Source organism: Triticum urartu, chromosome 2A, assembly GCF_056163025.1.
Source record: "Triticum urartu cultivar PI428250 chromosome 2A, HENAU_Tu73, whole genome shotgun sequence".
Lineage (NCBI taxonomy): Eukaryota > Viridiplantae > Streptophyta > Magnoliopsida > Poales > Poaceae > Triticum > Triticum urartu.
Genome location: NC_141874.1, coordinates 890,529 through 907,927, shown reverse-complemented (window position 1 = coordinate 907,927; position 17,399 = coordinate 890,529). Strand labels below are relative to the sequence as shown.

The window sequence follows — 17,399 nt, the reverse complement described above, 5'->3', positions numbered from 1 at the left end:
ATTTGCAAGAAAGAAAGAGGATATGCATAGTCAGCATGACCACGAGGCAGCCAAAGCCAAGCCTATCCTTTCCTCTTTTTTCCCCCCTTCTTTTCCCCTTTTAACCGGTGTAGGTCATCCAAAGCTGGTAGCTGAAATATATGTATGCTGAAAAACTTGGTTAGGGAAAATCATTTGTAATGCTACCTAGTAAGCACACAAGAATGATCTTAATTAGGGCAATTTCCGACTCATCCAGAGCGACGGCAAAGCTTCTTGCCACATGAACATCACTCCGGCCGGTTTGATGCCAAAGCATGTCCACATTCAATCGCAGAGCCAGCATGTCATGTTCGCCGGCATTGAGGTGTTTGCAAGCATTACAAAACGCGGTGACAACTATGACAAGTGTGTCGCTCGTAACTTGTACTATTAAAATTTCCATTGATATTAATTTTAGTATTTAACAAGAAAAACTAGCACATTTGGGATTTGTGTCCCCGCGAAACCACATGTTCCTTGATAGTGACCGAAAACTACCAAATTTAGTTTTTTTTGGGCAAAAAACTACCAAGTGAGTTCCATGCCCGTTTTAGACGATTTTAAACAAGGTTATGACAGCCGTGACCGGCATGTCAGGCCACAGAGAGAGAGAGAGAGAGAGAGAGAGAGAGAGAGAGAGAGAGAGAGAGAGAGAGAGAGAGAGAGAGAGAGGGGGGAGTCGGAGGACGAGAATGGGGCGAACTCTAGATCGATTTGGGTAGATATGGGATAGGTAGAGAACAAATATCGACAGCACGGTAGTCCGAAGAAAAAGAGGGTACGGAACAATGTATAGTTTTTTTGTTGGGTTATACAATGTGGGTTAAAAAAACCTCTTGGATTGTTGTTATGATTTCCTACGGAGTGTTTGAAAATGGCTCATCTCATATCCATGGCTGGTATAAAATGTAGCCCGGCTCAGATGTTGGTAGAGTAGTTGTTTGTCGAAGACTACCAAAGTTATAAAATAAAATAAAACACTCTCTAAGGTGGAATATACAAATACCCAGTACTTTTTACGTGGAAGAAAAATGGAAAGACCACTTTGATTGTCGAAAATTCGAAGACCTGAATATGTTGTTCCCATTTCCTATTAGCAATATGCATGTAGCACTAAGACCTTACCAGTCCCCGATCCAATCCATATATTTAATCCTACATGTACGCTAAATCTTATTGTTTTTATTATTCGACTCAATGTAGTGTTCGAAAGGAGTGGCCATAAAGGTTTCCGCTACATGTGCATCTACAGACTAAATGGATGCGCAACTTTGGTTTTCATGGCAAAGGGTGACAACATCTAATCGTGTATCCAACATGCCATGTGTTCACCGACAAGGAGCACACACCACAAGTTCATAAGGCTGTAAAAACTATGTAAAGCAAGATGTGGCCTTGGATGAGCAATATTGTTGTGTTATTTCTATTGTTTCTCCATGAATATCAGAACATATGCATGTGCACATTTTATTGTGGCCCAATTAATTTAAGCGGGGGGGTGTATAGTACCACACTATTAAAGAACAGTTGCACAAAATAGTGCAATTAAAAATATTTAAAAAGTATTAATAGATATTAGAAGAAATTGAAAGTTCTACAGTACCACAGTTATGTACAACCACACAAAAATACGATTACATCAAATGCAAACTAAAATATTTAAAAAGGTGAAAGTTCAACCAGAACAAAGAAAAGTGCAATTGCACAACAAGAGTGTTTTTTGAGGGGCAACAAGAGTGTTGTTGCAATGAACACAAACTAAAATAGTAAACAAATATAAATGAAAATGGAAAGCAGTAGAAACTTCACTTGTAGTGACCGAAATACCATTGAGCAAAAAAAAGTGAATGGAGCTTCACTTAAAGTGACCCTGACACCATTGGATACAAATTGGAGTGAAATACTATTGAGGAAATCTCGCGTCCGGAACTTTAAACATTTATGGATGTATGCATTTTGAAAATTCTGTATTTTAAATGACGTGTTTCAATTATATTTAAAAAGAGCTTAGTAATATTTTATTATATACTTTGTGTATGCGTCACTATAGGGCCAACAACACACGCAGAACGCTTCATGTTTAGTTGTAGAAAGGGAAAAAGTCAATATATATATGCCAGTATATATGAGTGAGGATTAGGGAAAATACACAAGAGCTCCTGATCGCTCCACCCCCATATGATGATATCAAATTTGGCTGCCCTATCCACCCCGTTTGAAGTTTCGCAAAAAATACCAGAAAATATATGCATGGGGAAGAAACTCAATCTAAACTACGATCCATCCAAACAGTTTCTTTGTATACATAGGAATTTGTTGTCTTTTTACCGAGAATACCACGAATGTAATTTTTTCATGAAACTTCACACGGGAGTATATTGCGCACCCAGGATTGATATGCCAAAATCCCAGGTTTATTTTGGATTTTCCAGTATATTTTTGAATTTATTGTTCATATTGGGGGGATAGGGGAATATTCAAAAGTCCTTACGATAGTAGAACAACTGCTGATCCAAACTTTGAAAAAGATATGATAGTATGTGTTACATTCGGCCAGACGAGAAGTATAGAAAAGAAAAGATCTCATTTTTTTCCCAAGGCATGAGAAGGCGAATATCCATTTCTTAGCCCAGCTCATCTGCACCCGTTCAAGAAAAAAAGTGAGAAAAAGTACAAAAGAAAAAAAACTTCAAAAAAGAAAAGAAAATAGCATGATAGATAACTGGTGCGTGAGAAGCGCTCCAAATTTCAGATCATTTGGACATATGAGTAGGTCTCAGCGAAAAGACAAATTGCTGAGAGATACTCATATGTCAAATGATGTGAAATTTGGAGGGCACCTGATGAGCTATTGGAGTAGTATAGTATTGTGTAGGTGGAAGAAAATGGCTATGTCTTTCTATCTTTTTCGTTTCTTTTCTTGGTAGGTCAGCTGGAGGAAAATGTGAAGACCTGTGCGCTCCTGTTGCAAAACCAAAGGAAACCAAACCAAACCAGCAGCAGCTGCTTCGTTTGCCGTGGTTTTCCAACCCATCTTCCCTTCCCTTCCCTTCTTTGGGTTTTCCGGCCGGCGGCTCCCCTCCCCCACCTCCTCCTCACCTCGCACTCTGCCTCCCTGCTTCCTACTCTACTCCACTGTAGGTCGGTCTGTAGCCCACCAACCCCGCGTTGCCCCCATCCATCCATCCATCCACCCCCACCGGACCGGTGGGAAGGGGAGGGGAAATCGGCGGGAGGAGGAGATGAGAATCTCCTTTTCTCTTCCCTTCTTCTTCTTCTTCTTCTTCTTGCTCTTTGGATCCACCGCCCGCTAATGCCGCCTAGCCGCCCCGATTCGACCCATCACCACCGCGCACCAAGGCGGCGCCGCCGGCGGTAGCTCGTGCCACAGAGGCCGGAGATTCGCCTGGCCTCCTCCTCCTCCGCTCAAGGGATGTAATTTGTGGCTGGACGGACGGACGCCGCAGCACGCAGGTCAGACCTATTTCTTACTAGGACACTAGTATAAGTTGGTAGATTTTATTTACTCGGATTTCGGTCAGAGGATTCTCTTCTTTCATCCCCTCTTCTCTTCTTTACTAGGACACTAGAAAGAAAGAAAGAAAGAAAGACATCAATTTTGGTCAGAGGATTCTCTTGTTGCTTTTCTGTTTCTTACTTACTTATTATTGGGACTTTGGGAGGGAAAAAGAAAGAAAGATTTGCGATTGATTGATTCATACTAACTGCTTGAGCATTTGATGCAGAGGCAAACCCCAATTCATTCATGCCTTCCTTCCTTCCTTGAGCCAGTCAGTAAGTCAGTCAGTCAGTCAGCAGGAATCAACCAATTGATTTGATTTGATTTGATACCACAAGAGTCAGTCAGTTGCTGCACAAAATCAAAATTCCACAGTCTGAATCTGAATGAATGAACCCTGGTATGTATGGTAGAGCCCATGGCAGCAAGAGCAATGCGGCCCTTCCCATGCTGCCTCATCTCACTGCTGCTGCTGCTGCTGCTGCTGCCGCCGCTGCCGCTGTCGCGAGCTGCCACCGGCGATTTCAGCCACTGCGGTGGCTGCGACGACGCCGACGAGGGCAGCCTCTGGAGCACGGACAACATCCTGCAGTGCCAGAAAGTCAGCGACTTCCTCATCGCCACCGCCTACTTCTCCATCCCGCTCGAGCTGCTCTACTTCACCACCTGCTCCGACCTCTTCCCCCTCAAGTGGATCGTCCTGCAGTTCGGCGCCTTCATCGTCCTCTGCGGCCTCACCCACCTCATCAACGTCTTCACCTACGAGCCCCACTCCTTCCACCTCGTCCTCGCCCTCACCGTCGCCAAGTTCCTCACCGCCCTCGTCTCCTTCGCCACCGCCATCACGCTGCTCACCCTCATACCGCAGCTGCTCAGGGTCAAGGTCAGGGAGAACTTCCTCAGGATCAAGGCAAGGGAGCTGGACCAGGAGGTGGGCAAGATGAAGAGGCAGGAGGAGGCCAGCTGGCACGTGCGCATGCTCACCCAGGAGATCCGCAAGTCCCTCGACAGGCACACCATCCTCTACACAACCATGGTCGAGCTCTCCAAGACCCTGCACCTGCAGAACTGCGCCGTCTGGATGCCCAACGAGGCCAGGACCCACATGATCCTCACGCATCATCTCAGAGAAAGGGAGATAACCGAGTCGCACAGCGGCTCCATTCCTATCTCTGACCCGGACGTGGTTGAAATAAAGGCGACGAGGGGCGCCAAGGTCCTCGGGGAAGGGTCGGCGCTAGGGACTGCCAGCAGGTGCAATCCCGAGGCAGGGGCTGCGGTCGCTGCGATACGGATGCCGATGCTAAGGGTGTCCAATTTCAAAGGAGGCACCCCGGAAATGATGGAAACGAGCTATGCTATTCTGGTCTTGGTCTTACCCGAGGACGGTTCCCTAGGGTGGGGTGAGCAGGAGCTGGAGATTGTCGAAGTGATCGCCGATCAAGTGGCGGTCGCGCTCTCGCATGCTGCTGTTCTTGAGGAGTCGCAGCTGATGCGAGAGAAGCTTGCTCAGCAGCACAGGGACTTGCTTCAGGCAAAGCATGAGGCTGTGATGGCAACTGAAGCCAGGAATTCCTTTCAGAGTGCCATGTATGACGGGATGCGCAGACCGATGCACTCGGTCCTTGGTCTCGTCTCGATGATGCAGCAGGAAAGCATGAATCCAGAGCAAAGGCTCGTGATGGACGCCATCGTCAAGACAACCAGTGTTGCCTCGACGTTGATGAATGATGTCATGCAAACATCGACGATGGACCGTGAGCACTTATCTCTGGTGAGGAGGCCCTTCAGCCTCCACTCCTTGATTAAGGAAGCGGTCAGCGTTGTAAGGTGTCTGTGTGGCTCCAAGGGGGTTGATTTCGAGTTTCAAGTGGAGAATTCTTTGCCCGAAAGGGTCGTTGGCGACGAGAAGAGGGTTTTCCATATTGTCTTGCACATGGTAGGCACTCTGATAAATCAATGCCGTGCGGGCTGCCTCTCTTTGTATGTGAATAGTTACAACGAGATGGATGAGAGGCATAATAATCAGGACTGGATGCTGCTGCGAAGAGCAAACTTTTCTGCCGGATATGTGTGTGTCAAGTTTGAGATTAGGATTAAAAAATCCAGAAACAGCCTTTTGGATGCGTCTGCCAGCCAAATAAGTCAAGAGCCGAACGCTAGCAGTTCGGAGATGGGCCTTAGCTTCAACATGTGCAAGAAGATTGTGCAGGTATTAATCATTCCTTGTCATATTATTCATGGCTCTTGCTTCTGTCATATTATTTATAGAAGAAGTGTATTGGACTCCATGCTTATTGAAGATTATATTGGCAGATAACTAACTAGTTGTTGATCCTCATCTGTCTCGACAGTTTTTCAGTTTTTCATACAGTAACTAAACATTCAGGCTAGCATGTAGTTACAATTATTTGTTTGAAAGACATGTAGTTACAGTTATGAAACTGCCAAATCACACTGGATTTTCCTGCCAGCATACTTTGTGCGGAATGCTGTGAAATCTTCAGCACTTGACTGTGGTTCAAACTGGGCGAAATAAGATTTTATTTTTTTTGGCCACTTTTGTTACAGTGGTGCTGTAATAAAAAATGAATCATTTATGCTGCTTGTTCATGCTGTTGAAACTATTAGTGAACATGATGTGATTGGCTGTAAAGAATTCCGGTGCTTGTTTTCGGTAACTATCTTTTTCTTTGTGCTCATCAGTTCATTCCTCAGAAAATATCTTACTGTGGCACTTAGGTGTTCAATCTTATTCTGTCGTTTGCTTGATGTGTAATCTATATATTTTATTATTAGCTGACTTGAGGCTTTATGTTGTGTTGCAGATGATGAATGGTAATATCTGGTCCGTATCAGACCCAGAAGGGTTGAGAGAGACGGTCATGCTGGCTCTCCAGTTCCAGGTGCAACATGTGACCCCTGTCTCAGGAGCATCCTCGGACCTATACCGGTTATCACCGATCCCCAACTTCAACGGGCTCCATGTCCTCCTGGTGGACGGTGATGACACCAACCGAGCAGTCACCCACAAGCTCCTGGAGAAGCTTGGGTGCCGAGTCTTTTCGGTCAGCTCGGGCATCCAGTGCATGACCTCCTTTGCGGGCGGCGAGTCGTCCTTCCAGCTGGTGCTTCTGGACCTGACGATGCACACGATGGACGGGTTCGAGGTGGCCCTCGCGATCCGCAAGTTCAGGAGCAACAGCTGGCCGCCACTGATCGTGGCCCTTGCGGCGAGCTCGGACGACAATGTCCGGGACCGGTGCCAGCGGTCAGGGATAAACGGTCTGCTCCAGAAGCCCGTCACGTTGGCGGCCCTGGGGGATGAACTGTATAGAGTCCTTCAGCACAACTGAAAGTTGTCGTCTCTGTGGATCTTGATAGATTGTTGTAGCTTGATGAGTAGTTGATTCCGTTTTGATCGATTATTATGCCAGGTTAGGTCCCATACAGATGACAAGAAGCATTTGTGCAAAAACAAAAAAAAGTAAGGAATTAATTGTACAGGAAGGAAGGAAGGAAGATGTAAGCCTGCCTTTTTTCGCTTTGGTGAAGAAAGGTGGGGAATTTTGGAGAGATGAAAAAAGCTACCCACTTAGGTTCTCTTTTTAGGGCTATTCATTTGTAAAGCCTCTTATCTTGGATTATTAATGATTTATTTGTGAGGCAACTCATTTGGGGGCAACCAGGTCAGGTCAGGTCAGGTCATTAACTAGCTAGCAGAGCAGACAAGATGCTTCTAATCTGGTCTGGTCCAGTGAATTGGGGTGTTTGATTTGGTTTGGTGGCTGCACTTGTGAATTCAGTGAATGCAGAAAGTAGTGTTGATACTGACTTGTTATCTTGTTGAAAGAAACTAGTACAAAATCATAATCAGGCAGACTGACTGACTAGGAGTATTTGATGCTGACCTTTTTTCTTTTAAATAAGTTTCAATCTTGTAGAAAGAAAGATAAAAGACCTACTAGTAGTAGTACAAAGGAATATATATATCTCTGCTTTGAATGAGTGTTAGGAGGTGCAGAAATTTTGCAGCTGAGATTCCATCATATGGTAGTAGGATCCAAGGCAACCTTGGCTGATTGATTATGCTTGCTACAATAATTTTGTTTTCTTTTTTTGGTGGGACAACAATATGCAAGGAGACACTTGGCAAAGGGCAACCAAGTAAAAAAACACCTCTTCTGCCTATCCTCCTCCCCCATCCCTGCCACCGGCGCCCTCCCCTCCCCCCTCGGCGCCCCCATCTCCTCCCAATGGCCAGACGCGGTGGCCGAAGGTCCCTGTTGTCGATCGGTCGAATCCTCCTCAAGCCGTCACAACGATGCCGCCTCTCCCGTCCCCCCTCCCCGGCTTCCTCGACCTCCCTAGTCGTGGCAACCGCAGAGGGGAAGTACCACGGCGTCTGGCAGCAGGGGTGGGGGACTTGGGTGGCAGACTCACCCATGCCATTGGCTCGGGTCCTCCCACACGGCCGAACTCGATGCGCTCAAGGGGGAGCGATGACAAGGACATTTAAAAAAAAAATGGATGAACATTGAGTGAGGCGTTTTGGCTCCCAGGCTCATCTGCACCCGCGTTGAATAAAAAAATCAAAATAAATACTAGAAAAATTCAAAAATTCAATTTTTTTTGACATGGTAGATAATTTGGTGCGTGATGTCCGCTCCAAATTTCAAATCATTTGGACATCTGAGTAGCTCTTGGCAAAAAAGAACAAATTTATGGTCTGTTAAAAAGCGTACTGTTCATATACTGTTCTGAACCAATCTATCTTTTTTGCTAAGAGCTGCTCAAATGTTCAAATGCTCTGAAAATTGGAGCGCACCTCACGCACCAACTTATCTTAGCACAAAATTTTGGATTTTTTCTAATTTTTTATGAATTGTTTCTTGACCGGGAGCAAGCCCAGGCTCAGAATTGGATATTCGATGAACATTTTGCTAACTTGATGATAATTTTTGAATATGCGAAACATTTTTTGAAACAAAATTTCAATTCAATGAACATTATTTGAAGAAAATCGATGAACATTTTTTTATATAGGAATAGGCACAGTGATGGACATATGACTAATGTTGCTGATATATCAAAAAAAAAATCTTTTTGTTTGGCTTTGACCGAGTGCATCTTAGATATGCAGAGCCTGCGTGTTGCTTATTTAATATGTTTGATGCTACATCTTGAGTCAATAAAAGAAAAGCGCCCTTTATATGTCGGGGAAAGCTAACACATTCTTTGTGACTTGATTACCAATTTCTTTGGAGAATTTGTAATTTAAAAGGGGAACGACAAGTGCAAAGTCTAAACATTCACAAGTATGGAGAAGTGACTTTAAAAAAAAGAAGAAGAAGACAAATATCTATCTTAGGGGAAACGACTTGGTAGGAAAGAATTATCCGGCAAACATCGACATTTTCAGTAAATGAGAATTAAAACATCTTGTTGTTGGGTTGGTATCCCTCAAGAATGGTGTTGCATGTGTTCATGGCGCGCGCATCCAGCAGGCTGTGGTTCCACAGCTTAATCATCACCAAACGCCAGCACCTGAGGGTTGTTTCATTTCATTCATTCATTCATTCAATCAGGCGCAGCAAGCAAATCAGTCAAGCCGGTCCATGAAGGAGGGACTCACCAGAGCAGAGGAGGGTTTTGTACAAGCTGCGGTCCATGAAGCCGGGAGAAGCCCTCACAGGCCCAAGGTATATGCCCATCAGCTAGCACCCTGTGAATGAATTATCATACTCTTTCAGCAAGACACGAGGCATGTAGGGTTCAGCGAGTACCGTCCGTAAAACACTTGATTTTGCACGCATACCTTTGTTTCCGAATAAATGAATTCCACATATGCATAATAAGCTTCTCATCTTTCGTGACATCAAGAAAATCAGCAAGCATCTGCAACCAAGGAAAAAAAACAAGTAATAACTTAAGATATGTTTCTAGTAGTATGTTTCTCAACCGTAATTAACGAGAGACAAATATCTGCTGACCCGTCTATCTTCCAAGTCGGCAATGTCATCGTCAACTTCATCCTCGCTGTCATGATCTGACAAAACTTGTTCCACTGCCATTGGCTACAACAATCAAGCTACACATGTCAAATGCAGAAACAAGAGTAAATGAAATTCAGACATCATGCTAGACTAGATATCAAATATTATAGAAACAAGAGTAAATGAAATTCAGACGTCATGCTAGACTAGATATCAAATGAAATGCAGGCATAAAAACCCTAAGTAATATCAAAAATCCAATAAAACAAAGCTTTAGTAGGGGCGTAAATGATGAGCAAGAAAATTATAGAACAAGAAAGCTGGCAACAGGCAGATTCTTTTTTTTTTATGCATGCAAACAAAACAGCCTTTCTTACAGTGAAGCCTTGGCATCAAATTGGCTGGCACAAGTGAAACCTTGGCAGAAAACTGTATTTGATTTGCCACCTGCTAGTTGTAACTGAACACAAATAATTCAGACATCATGCTAGCAAAACTGGCATAGTCTGGTATTTATATAAAACACCAGATCATCATATTTTAACTCAAGAGAAGCTGACAGTGAAGACAAGAGTACTACTTCTCACCAAGCTCCAACGAGTCGCAGGTCAAAGCCTAGAAAATTTTAGACCTCTCATCTACTAGAAATCAGCATCAAATTCAAATTCAGATATTTTTATATTCACATTCTGTTTTTTGGATGCCCGGTGCTCTTGTTAGTTCCATACATGACATAAGGATGAACAAAATTTATTTCCCACTCACACACCTGTGCCCTGTGAGAATGGAAGAACTGACGTTTCTGCAGAAGTTGTCGGCTGCCACATAATATACACATAAAAACAGTTGGTTTAACATTTTTCTATTGTAAATGTCTGGACAAACAAACAGCTATATATACAATGCTTAGCATGATATCAGCGAAGTATGTAAACAGAAGGGCTACTTTCTGGGATCACTTCGCTCCGCAGATAGTTTCCTTGTCTTCCCAAACTCTAGTACTGTCGGTGGTGTAAGATTGCTACCATTTAATGAGTGATCATGCTCGGCAGAATCGGGTGCTACTGAATTATTATCTGCAAATTTTAGACATCAGAAATCAGCATTTGCAGGCATGATCTGTGTCTTAGGAAACAACTTATGTGGTTTGTAGCATTCATTCAGGTAGTATAATCAAAGAACAGTTGCAATAATCTCTACCTATGGCAAGGGTCTAAATGCTATATTCAAAACAGCATGCAGGACTTCTCAGAGATGAAATTCCATGTGCAAACAAACAACTGGCTCATTCTTAATTCCAGTTTCACTGAAAATTTGACTGCTTTTGTCCACCTGTGGGATCAGTCTAGGAACAATTTTTTGATTGGTTTCATCAGGAATGGAAATTTGAAACACTGTATTTATTATATAATATAAGATAGTAGGCGAAGACACAATCAGAAACATCACTGTACAATTCGAAACACTGCATTATGGTGTTACCATTTGAATGTAGTTTATGCCACAGTAAGATACCATAAGATGACTCCCAAAAAAGAAAAAGAAAAAGATGAGAATGTACCATCTTCCCTCTGAACAAACTCGTCTTTAGACGACCCTGCCTGGGCATCTTCAGGTGAACCTGAATCCATGATATGTGGATGTACGGGGCTTATATTCTCAACTGTGGCTAGCGACCTTCGACGACGCATCTTAAGCCTTGAGCTGATGCAACACAGTTAGTAAAATCAAACAGAAATAAGATGAGCTGATCCATCATGAAAATTGATTGAGAAAGAGCGTACCAGTAGGAAAATGTTTGATGTCTTGGATCAACTCCCTTGCCCACAAGCTGGAAAATAAATGGGATTATTAGTTCGAGGCACTAATAACAGAATGTTTCAATGGAAAACAATATGCAATGCAGATTCTGCAAGTATCCTTCAGAACACTCAGCTCATTTATTATCAGGTAATTCTGGAAATTCTGTATCACTGTTTTACCTCCATTTTCCAGGCATCAGCCTTCAGACTAACATTAACAGCCTGGCATTCTTCAGATATCTGCATGAATGTAAAGAGCAAACCAACAATCAAATTATGACATCGATCAAATAAGATTTACAATAGAAATTCCAGAAGTTTACCAACCCAAAACTCAAAGTGGAATAGGTCATGCGTTGAGTTCAAGTGACACCCCAGGCCCTAGTATCGCCAGAATCACAACATTAGAGATGTGCCTCAGAGAATGTGTGCACAACATTGTTCCCATAAAAAATAAGAAAGGTCGAGCAGAAAAAGAACACAATCTAAGTTTCCTCACAAAGAACAAGAAGACATCAATGGTGCAGCGTGAACAAGACAGATTCCGTTTTACCCTAAATGTAGCAGGTGACATGATTCACCGGCCCTTAGCAGCAATAAGCAACATTTCGAATGGAAATTTGCTTCAAACTTTACCTTGTAGCTTCCACACTTTACCAAGCAAAAGGCGCAAGCAAAATCTTCGGTGACTGGTAAGAAGGGATCGACAATATTAAGAATCACGAGCCAAACAGAAAATATATGACTTGACCAACAAATGTCACTCAGTGATGCAAAACTGAACGTAGTTAATTGCAAACACCAGATTTTTGCCATGATAAGCATTCAAAACAATGTACACTGTATAATAAACACAGGAGTAGCCAACTGACTCAGCAACATGTCCTAGGATCATATGCAAAATCATGTCCTAGGTACTTCCTTTTGTGTTGTGTCGATACACTAATATTTGTATAATACATATCTCACCATGACTAATTGGACAAAGTAATAATTTTACCACCATAAAACATCATAAGCTTACATTTCAATAACATGTGTACCATCGAAAGGTCGTAGCAGAAGATATTTTACTAGTTTAGTTGCAGATATACTGATATTATTAACCTAGCATATCTAGTTAATTACGCTCCGCAAATCAGGTACAGGGAGAAAATGTAGAACACCTAGGGAAGGAAAATGCCAGTATATGATGCAAGCAAATGCCAATGGATTTGAAAACCGCATGAGCCCAAATGTTGGAGTAAGCAAGAACCTTCAGTCTTTTGCATAGTATTGTTGTAGTACTTGAAGTTGAAAATCACATTACCAGCTCTTAACCTGCGGAAAATATACATTTCCATTTGTTCACTTGGTTATACCAAAATGCAAATGTGTTTGTAAAGCTGAAAGTTAGAGCAAAGTGTCATAATAAGACCTGACCAAACACTAGGTCGGGACAGGCTGACTTCAGCCTCACCACAATACTGGAGTAGTACTTCTTTAAGACATAAACAATGTCACTTGGAACAATCATCAGTGATTTAACTTTTTTAATTACATGAGATGGAGGCATAAGTAAGCTGGGGTCTCTCTTTTGAACAATCAAGGCTCTGCCAAAGAGATGTTTCCAATTGAACCATAGATAGTGATTATGCATTTTGCACTTTTTCTCCAAAATTAACAAGTAATTTGTCTAATTACTTTCATCAATTATATTTCAGGAGAAAAACACTAAGCTTAATGATCTGAAATTACTTTTGAATTTTGATGGCAAAATCTAAAAATATCATCTCAACATGACACAAACCCAAATATTGTGTATACTAGCAGCCAAATTTAAAAGATCAACTCCATGCATTCTAAACCAACACCAAACCCAAATATTGTGTTACCTTATAATATGATGTAATGATGAAGGTGGGACATCACTGTATGAGTAACTATTATACGGAGATTCAGACATGTCTCTTGCACCAGCCTCTTGAACGGATATGCCAACTTGGAGTTGATATGAACCCTGAAACAATAACAGCAATCTTAGACAAGCTGCGCAAGTAACTGGCAGAAGGTCTACAATATAATCCGTTGCCCTTAAATATGGAAATGATAATTAGATCAATAAATAAAGGAACAGAGTTACCCTTACCGTAGCATCAATCTTATGAGAGCAAAATGTCAAGCAACTGTCCTGCTCCAGAAATTTTGGCTGGATGTACAAAAATAATCAAGGCAAGTAGGTCAACATACAGCGGAAGCAATTAACGGCCACTACGCCCCAAAAACTCTCTCTTCATTTTTCAGTTTCTAATAAAGTAAACAAAAATGATTGTGAAATCTGAGGCACAACCGAAACGAAAACAGATTTGCGTAATCACTTAAACTTCCATACACTACAGAATACAACTTTTAGTGTTAACATGGATCTTATAACATGTTGTGTTACAAAGATGCAAACTGCACTACTGATTTCACAATTTGCACCTGCACTTCTGGAACATGATTTGCTAATTAACGACAGGCACCGCAGCCTTATAGGACAACTAAAGTTACATGCTAGTACATAGGGTAAATTTTCCAAATACAGGTGGCTAACGTAATTTATTCAGTCTGAAACATGAGGATGCAAAGGATTGTCATCCATCTTATGGTTAAATTGTACTACTAGAAAAGTTGAAGTATATACATTAAGAAAACTGAAGCTTAATAATATGGAAAAGTTCAACCTAAGTACCTCTAAGAAGCTTGGGTTCATAGTAACTGTAGAAGCCAACTCCACAGTATGTCCCACATTTAAAGTCACGCAATTCTCCAACGACGAACCAAGTAAATTAATTGGTATTTTACCCCAGAAACATTTCCCTTCAAGCTCTGTCAAAATGCATCACGTAAATGATAGTAAACAGTATGTCCCAAATTTAAAGTCACGCAATTCTCCAACGACGAACCAAGTAAATTAATTGGTATTTTACCCCAGAAACATTTCCCTTCAAACTCTGTCAAAATGCATCACGTAAATGATAGTAAGTAGTTGCACTCAATAACCCCACAAATCATAGCTGGTTTCTGATATTCAATTTTTAAAAGGCACATATGTTGAGCTATACTGGCTACTAGACATGGTAATGTGATACAAACTTACTTCGGAGAGCAGATGCTTCCACATGGTCCCCAGAGCAGTTATTTTCTCCAACCTGCCCTTCTGAATCTGAAACTAAAAAAAAAAGGAACCAGATGTGACGGTAGTGAGGAGACGTGAACCGTGCACGATCACATATGATGCACATCATACCACAGCGGATAAGGATAATGCTGAGGTTGCAAGCTCGGGAGGTTGCTGCTATATTCTTGACGTCTGGAATTGTGAATGTGGCTTTGTTGTGGTCTTTACTAGCAAATTCAGTGAATGACGTAAGCAAACAGGCATGACTGAATCGATATATCGGAGAATGCTGCAAAAGATGATGGCATTGTTTAATGAGATCATTAATTAATTTGGTACAAGAATGTTTGCAAATTCACCATGCATTATGCTGCAAAACAAAATAGTGAGTGGAACTGAAAAAGGGGAACACTTACTTACCCCTTCAAGTGGGATGCTATCACTAGTAGGTGTAGCTAACAAAACATAAAGGGGGAAGATGTTGTGGTCAGTATTTGTGCCTCGAGAAAGGGATACAGTTAGTTGAATCCTACATCCACAAGCACAAACACAAACACACACTGGTCAGCATTCGCATGATGCAACAGACAAGATTCAGTTAAAGGGGTCAGAAAACTAGATACTATAAAACAGTGAAGCCTCTGCTCTGCTATCTATCTATCCATGTCAAGAAAAGAAAATAGTTTCAGAAACATAAATATGGGACCTGAATGAATGAGAGCTACCTCTTTTTGCGGTTTGCCTGTATCATGTAATGGAGGCATCTTTGCAGAAAAGCGGGCTGCAAAAGAAAGCCATTGTATTGTTGTAGTTGTTGTTGGTTGTGTGAAATGAAATGAAAACAGCTATACAGGATTTAGGGAGGGAGGGAGGTTACATATATAGTACAATACATTATCAAGGGCTCGTTTTTGGATAACATTGCAGAGCTCAACTGGCTTGCAGTACAACTTGAAGGTTTCTTCAGCAGCAAGCTGCTCATCTGGAGACAGCTCAAGTGTCGACGGTTGACGGCACATGTGGTCTGGTCCTGCCCTGCCCTGCATATTATATTATATGTATAAGTAAGTCAAACAAAAGAGGAATCTAGATACATTTTTTATTGCCATAGATAGATAGATAGATAATTAGAGACATGGTTGTGTATCTGTTGTGCTGCTATCAGAGAAGAGAAGAGAAGAGAACCTTAGCTAATGATAAACAGGCAGCGTGAAAAGAGGGAGACATTTTGCTGAATGAATTCCACGGTGGCGACCGACCATTCATTCTTGTTTTCTTTTCTTTTATTTTCTTTTCTTTTCTTGGAATTATTTATATTTATATCCTGCCCTTGATACATACATACATACATACATATACATACATACGTAGGAGTAGATACATACATACATACATAACCAGGAAAGGAGTAGAGCTAACTAGTACTAGTATATTAGCAGCTAAGGAGTAGAGTAGAGTAGATCTAATCTAACCTAATAACCAGGAAAGAAAGAAAGAAAGAAAGAGGCGGAGGGAGAATCGTATCTAACCTAATCAATCCCGCCTGGGGACAGCTAAGGTTCGCTTTGGGTTGGATCAATCAAGAAGAAGCATACATACCTAAGGATAAGGATAAGGCTAAGGATGCCCCGCGCGCGCGATGAACGGATAAGGCCGGCGGCGGCAGGGCGTCGGCGGCGGAGGACCGCCGGATCTAGGCCCCGCCCAAGCCCAAGCCCAAGCCCAAGCCCAAGCCAGCGGCAGCAGCAGCACGACGAGAGAGGAGGAGAGGAGACACAGGAAGGAAGGGAAGGAAGGAAGGAGGAGGAGGGGAGGAAGAACAAGAAGAGAACGCAACGAGTGAGTGGTGTTTTGTTTGTTTTTTTATTCCAAAACAAAATCCAAAGACTAAAATTCAAGCAGCAGCAGCAGCTGCAACAACAACAACAATAAAGCCTTTAGTCCCAAACAAGTTGGGTAGGCTAGAGATGAAACCAATAAGATCTCGCAACCAACTCATGGCTTTGGCACATGGATAGCAAGCTTCCACGCACCCTTGTCCATATCTTTGGTGATACTCCAATCCTTCAGGTCTCTCTTAATGGACTCCTCTCGTGTCAAATTCGGTCTACCCCGCCCTCTCTTGACATTCTCCGCATGCTTTAGCCGTCCGCTATGCATTGGAGCTTCTGGAGGCATGCGTTGAATATGCCCAAACCATCTCAGACGATGTTGAACAAGCTTCTCTTCAATCGGTGCTACCCCAACTCTATCTCGTATATCATCATTCCGGACTTGGTCCTTCCTCGTGTGGCCACACATCCATCTCAACATACGCATCTCCGTCATACCTAACTGTTGAACATGTCGCCTTTTAGTCGGCCAACACTCAGCGCCATACAACATTGCGGGTCGAACCGCCGTCCTGTAGAACTTGCCTTTTAGCTTTTGTGGCACTCTCTTGTCACAGAGAATGACAGAAGCTTGGCGCCACTTCATCCATCCGGCTTTGATTCGATGGTCCACATCTTCATCAACACCCCCATCCTCCTGCAGCATTGACCCCAAATACCGAAAGGTGTCCTTCTGGGGTACCACCTCGCCATCAAGGCTAACCTCCTCTTCCTCACACCTAGTAGTACTGAAACCGCACATCATGTACTCGGTTTTAGTTCTACTAAGCCTAAACTCTTTCGATTCCAAGGTTTGTCTCCATAACTCTAACTTCCTATTTACCCTTGTTCGACTATCGTCAACTAGCACCACATCTCCGCAAAGAGTATACACCATGGGATATCTCCTTGTATATCCCTTGTGACCTCATCCATCACCAATGCAAAAAGATAAGGGCTCAGAGCTGACCCTTGATGCAGTCCTATCTTAATCGGGAAGTCATCAATGTCGACATCACTTGTTCGAACACTTGTCACAACATTATC

General features: G+C 42.5%; 2 protein-coding genes across 6 annotated transcripts; one reads left to right on the top strand and one right to left on the bottom strand.

Moving 5' to 3' along the window:
* The first annotated feature begins 2,999 nt into the window (after positions 1 to 2,999).
* Positions 3,000 to 7,211, top strand: EIN4 (Signal transduction histidine kinase, hybrid-type, ethylene sensor). The gene is made up of 3 exons (XM_048697980.2): positions 3,000 to 3,495; positions 3,768 to 5,753; positions 6,370 to 7,211. The coding sequence occupies exons 2-3, from the start codon at positions 3,948 to 3,950 to the stop codon at positions 6,895 to 6,897; spliced, it is 2,334 nt and encodes a 777-aa protein (XP_048553937.1). The 5' UTR covers positions 3,000 to 3,495; positions 3,768 to 3,947; the 3' UTR covers positions 6,898 to 7,211.
* A 1,522-nt stretch (positions 7,212 to 8,733) lies between these two features.
* LOC125534934 (polycomb group protein EMF2B) lies at positions 8,734 to 16,354 on the bottom strand. Of its 5 annotated transcripts, XR_015615472.1 has the most exons (23): positions 16,081 to 16,354; positions 15,375 to 15,521; positions 15,207 to 15,262; positions 14,902 to 15,010; positions 14,611 to 14,770; positions 14,461 to 14,532; positions 14,291 to 14,314; positions 14,053 to 14,189; positions 13,468 to 13,527; positions 13,214 to 13,338; positions 12,595 to 12,659; positions 11,976 to 12,028; positions 11,667 to 11,720; positions 11,520 to 11,579; positions 11,322 to 11,368; positions 11,099 to 11,241; positions 10,484 to 10,613; positions 10,307 to 10,355; positions 9,915 to 9,997; positions 9,535 to 9,618; positions 9,360 to 9,439; positions 9,177 to 9,266; positions 8,734 to 9,088 (listed from the first exon to the last, which is right to left on the bottom strand). XR_015615472.1 is itself a non-coding variant. In XM_048697986.2 (22 exons), the coding sequence occupies exons 2-22, from the start codon at positions 15,498 to 15,500 to the stop codon at positions 8,974 to 8,976; spliced, it is 1,839 nt and encodes a 612-aa protein (XP_048553943.1). In that variant the 5' UTR covers positions 15,501 to 15,521; positions 16,081 to 16,353; the 3' UTR covers positions 8,734 to 8,973. The 5 variants fall into 5 exon arrangements, 4 of the variants coding, with proteins under 4 accessions (XP_048553943.1, XP_048553944.1, XP_048553945.1 ...); XM_048697986.2 differs by lacking the exon at positions 9,915 to 9,997 and having other exon boundaries at positions 16,081 to 16,353; XM_048697987.2 differs by lacking the exon at positions 9,915 to 9,997 and having other exon boundaries at positions 14,461 to 14,526; positions 16,081 to 16,353.
* Between the last annotated feature and the right edge of the window lie 1,045 nt (positions 16,355 to 17,399).

Excerpts from the sequence above, each read along its gene's own strand:
- EIN4 (XM_048697980.2), top strand. The coding sequence starts at position 3,948 with ATGGTAGAGCCCATGGCAGCAAGAGCAATGCGGCCCTTCCCATGCTGC. Across the intron at positions 5,754-6,369 it reads TGTGCAAGAAGATTGTGCAG|ATGATGAATGGTAATATCTG; the intron begins GTATTAATCATT and ends GTTGTGTTGCAG.
- LOC125534934 (XM_048697986.2), bottom strand. The coding sequence starts at position 15,500 with ATGTGCCGTCAACCGTCGACACTTGAGCTGTCTCCAGATGAGCAGCTT. Across the intron at positions 13,339-13,467 it reads CTCATAAGATTGATGCTACG|GGTTCATATCAACTCCAAGT; the intron begins GTAAGGGTAACT and ends TTATTGTTTCAG. Across the intron at positions 11,242-11,321 it reads CATCAAACATTTTCCTACTG|CTCAAGGCTTAAGATGCGTC; the intron begins GTACGCTCTTTC and ends GTGTTGCATCAG.